Source organism: Phalaenopsis equestris, unplaced genomic scaffold, assembly GCF_001263595.1.
Source record: "Phalaenopsis equestris unplaced genomic scaffold, ASM126359v1 Scaffold197477, whole genome shotgun sequence".
NCBI lineage: Eukaryota > Viridiplantae > Streptophyta > Magnoliopsida > Asparagales > Orchidaceae > Phalaenopsis > Phalaenopsis equestris.
This window is the reverse complement of record NW_018217426.1, coordinates 1-2,193: the sequence shown is the minus strand read 5'-3', so window position 1 is coordinate 2,193 and position 2,193 is coordinate 1. Positions and strand designations below refer to the sequence as shown.

The 2,193-nt window shown below is 35.1% G+C and overlaps 1 protein-coding gene across 1 annotated transcript; it reads right to left on the bottom strand.

Annotated features, from left to right (window-relative positions):
* Positions 1-73: 73 nt before the first annotated feature.
* On the bottom strand, positions 74-2,182 carry LOC110035369 (protein disulfide-isomerase like 2-1-like; the record flags this gene model as incomplete). Its single annotated transcript, XM_020739603.1, has 4 exons — positions 1,944-2,182; positions 706-790; positions 306-403; positions 74-163 (listed from the first exon to the last, which is right to left on the bottom strand). Coding segments are annotated over exons 1-4 (428 nt in total), but the record flags the coding sequence as incomplete, so codon positions are not given.
* Positions 2,183-2,193: the final 11 nt, after the last annotated feature.

Genomic DNA, 2,193 nt, shown 5'->3' with positions numbered 1-2,193 from the left:
TTTCATATATTTTCATTGAGAAAAGATAAAATGCAAAATCCTTAAAATTACTAAAATGTTATATTCTCAAAACCACTTTCTAAATTCAATGTTACAAAATTGTGTACCTCCTTCATTGTTAACAAATTCAACAAGAGCTTCTGCTGTCCTTGGACCTTCATACCTTCAAATACAAAAAATGATGCTAGTTTTGAAACTTCCAAAAACAACAAGACGGATATGATAAGGAAAGGATTCAAAAATTTATCTAAGTTGAAATATGAAAGTAGTAGATATGTAAACAAAACACATGGCATAACACTGACTTTTTGGGCTCCAAAGAGCCTTTGGGAAACCATTGAAGGGTTGGGTAACCTTGAACTCCATATTTGCTGCACAAGCTTTTCTGGTCGTCACAGTCAACCTTGATTGACCAGAACATAAAAAGTAGTCAAAATAACTAATCAATCAGGATCAATATCAACAACTTTCTATCTAGGGACTAAGAAAATGAAATGCTGGCAGAAGAGCATCTACTCTCAAAAAAGATCAGTATCATAGAATTTACACTAAAGACATCAAAATCAAATAAAGTTAGAATAATTGACAGGCATTTAGATACCTAATAAGAAAAAGGAACATGTTAGAGATTCATATCCTTGCTAGAAGTTTTTTGTTACAATAAGAAAATGTATGTCATTTGTGATAGTAAAAAACAATACCAACCTTTGCAATCAACACAGATTTAGCTTTTTTAAAACTAGAACCAAGTTTCTCATACTCAGGAGCAAGCTTCTTACAGTGCCCACACCTGCAAAACATTGCAATGATTATGTGAAAAGTAAATAATCAGCAGGAGAAAATTGAAGAAAGAAATCCAAGAATTTTCCTGTGCCATATCTACATATTACAATGAGCTTCAAGCGTTAGCTACGAATACAAGGAGCGAGCAATTGGCATTACTTTAAGAATATCATAACACACAAAAATAGAAGACATACTTTTGTATTTAGGTTTAAAAATCCACCGTCCAAAGAAAAAATTGCAGTACAACTACAACATATCAGATGAAAAAGAAGCAACTATTTCTTCATAATGATGTTGTTGATATTCCAAAACACAAAAATCAAGTACACACTGTCAATATGTTATTCCAGTGCAAATTCTTGTAAGATATTTGATCTTATCATACTTAACTGCCCCATTAGTCATCTTACAAGAAGAAATTTTGCTTCCAGTATCCTTTCTAACAAATGTTAGTACCCTCATTTCAAACCCTTCACATATCAAATGCAATCCAACCTAGAGCCAAGAATTTCACTTTTAAGAAAAAAAATCACTAAAAAAAAGAAACTAATTTTGGCTATGATAAAAATATTAAGAAGTCTGGTTTTGCTCGAATAAGCAAGATTAAAAAAAGACTGGTCTTGCTCAATTGAGATTAGATCAAGCCACCCTATAACTAAGAATAAATCAGGTCAAGATAGAGCCATGAAACATCAAGCGGATCTTAAGCAGAGAACAGATCAACTAAATATAACATCGGATTGCTCACAGCACAAATCCAAACTACAATAACCACAGTGGAAAAGAAAACAGGTTACCACCCAAGTATACAATAAATTATTTGAAATTAGTCAGAAAGCTTTCATCAAGCTGCCATAATTATATATTAATTACTTAGCCAAGCTCAATTCAAGATTAACGCATGCGGAATCCTAAATGGTTAAGTTTCTCCAACGCCACCAAAAAAAATTATTGAGGCTCCCCTAAATACTGACAGATCCATGTCATAAGAACTCTCTCATGCCAATGATAAATCCAGCATCATCAGTAAAGAACTAAATTAAACTGCCGGCAAACATCCTAGTATCTACCAGATCGAATACAAGTTACGTCAGCCCATAAACACAGAGGCACAAACTATGTAATCGATGCGTAGGAGAAGATAAAAAAGAACGAACCATGGAGCGTAGAACTCCACGAGGGCGCCGCGATCCTTGCCCACCTCGGTCTCGAAGTTGACCTCCGTTAGAACGACAACGTCATCATCGGCGACGGAAGCAGCAGCGAAGAAAGCCAGGGTTAGCGCTGCCAGCCAGATCCGAGATCCGCCCATCTCTCTCCGATATTTTTTTCACCACTTCTCAAAGTCTTCGTTCGGTAAAGAATTTCTCTTTCAACCCTTTGATTAAGATAAGTCGATAAACAGAG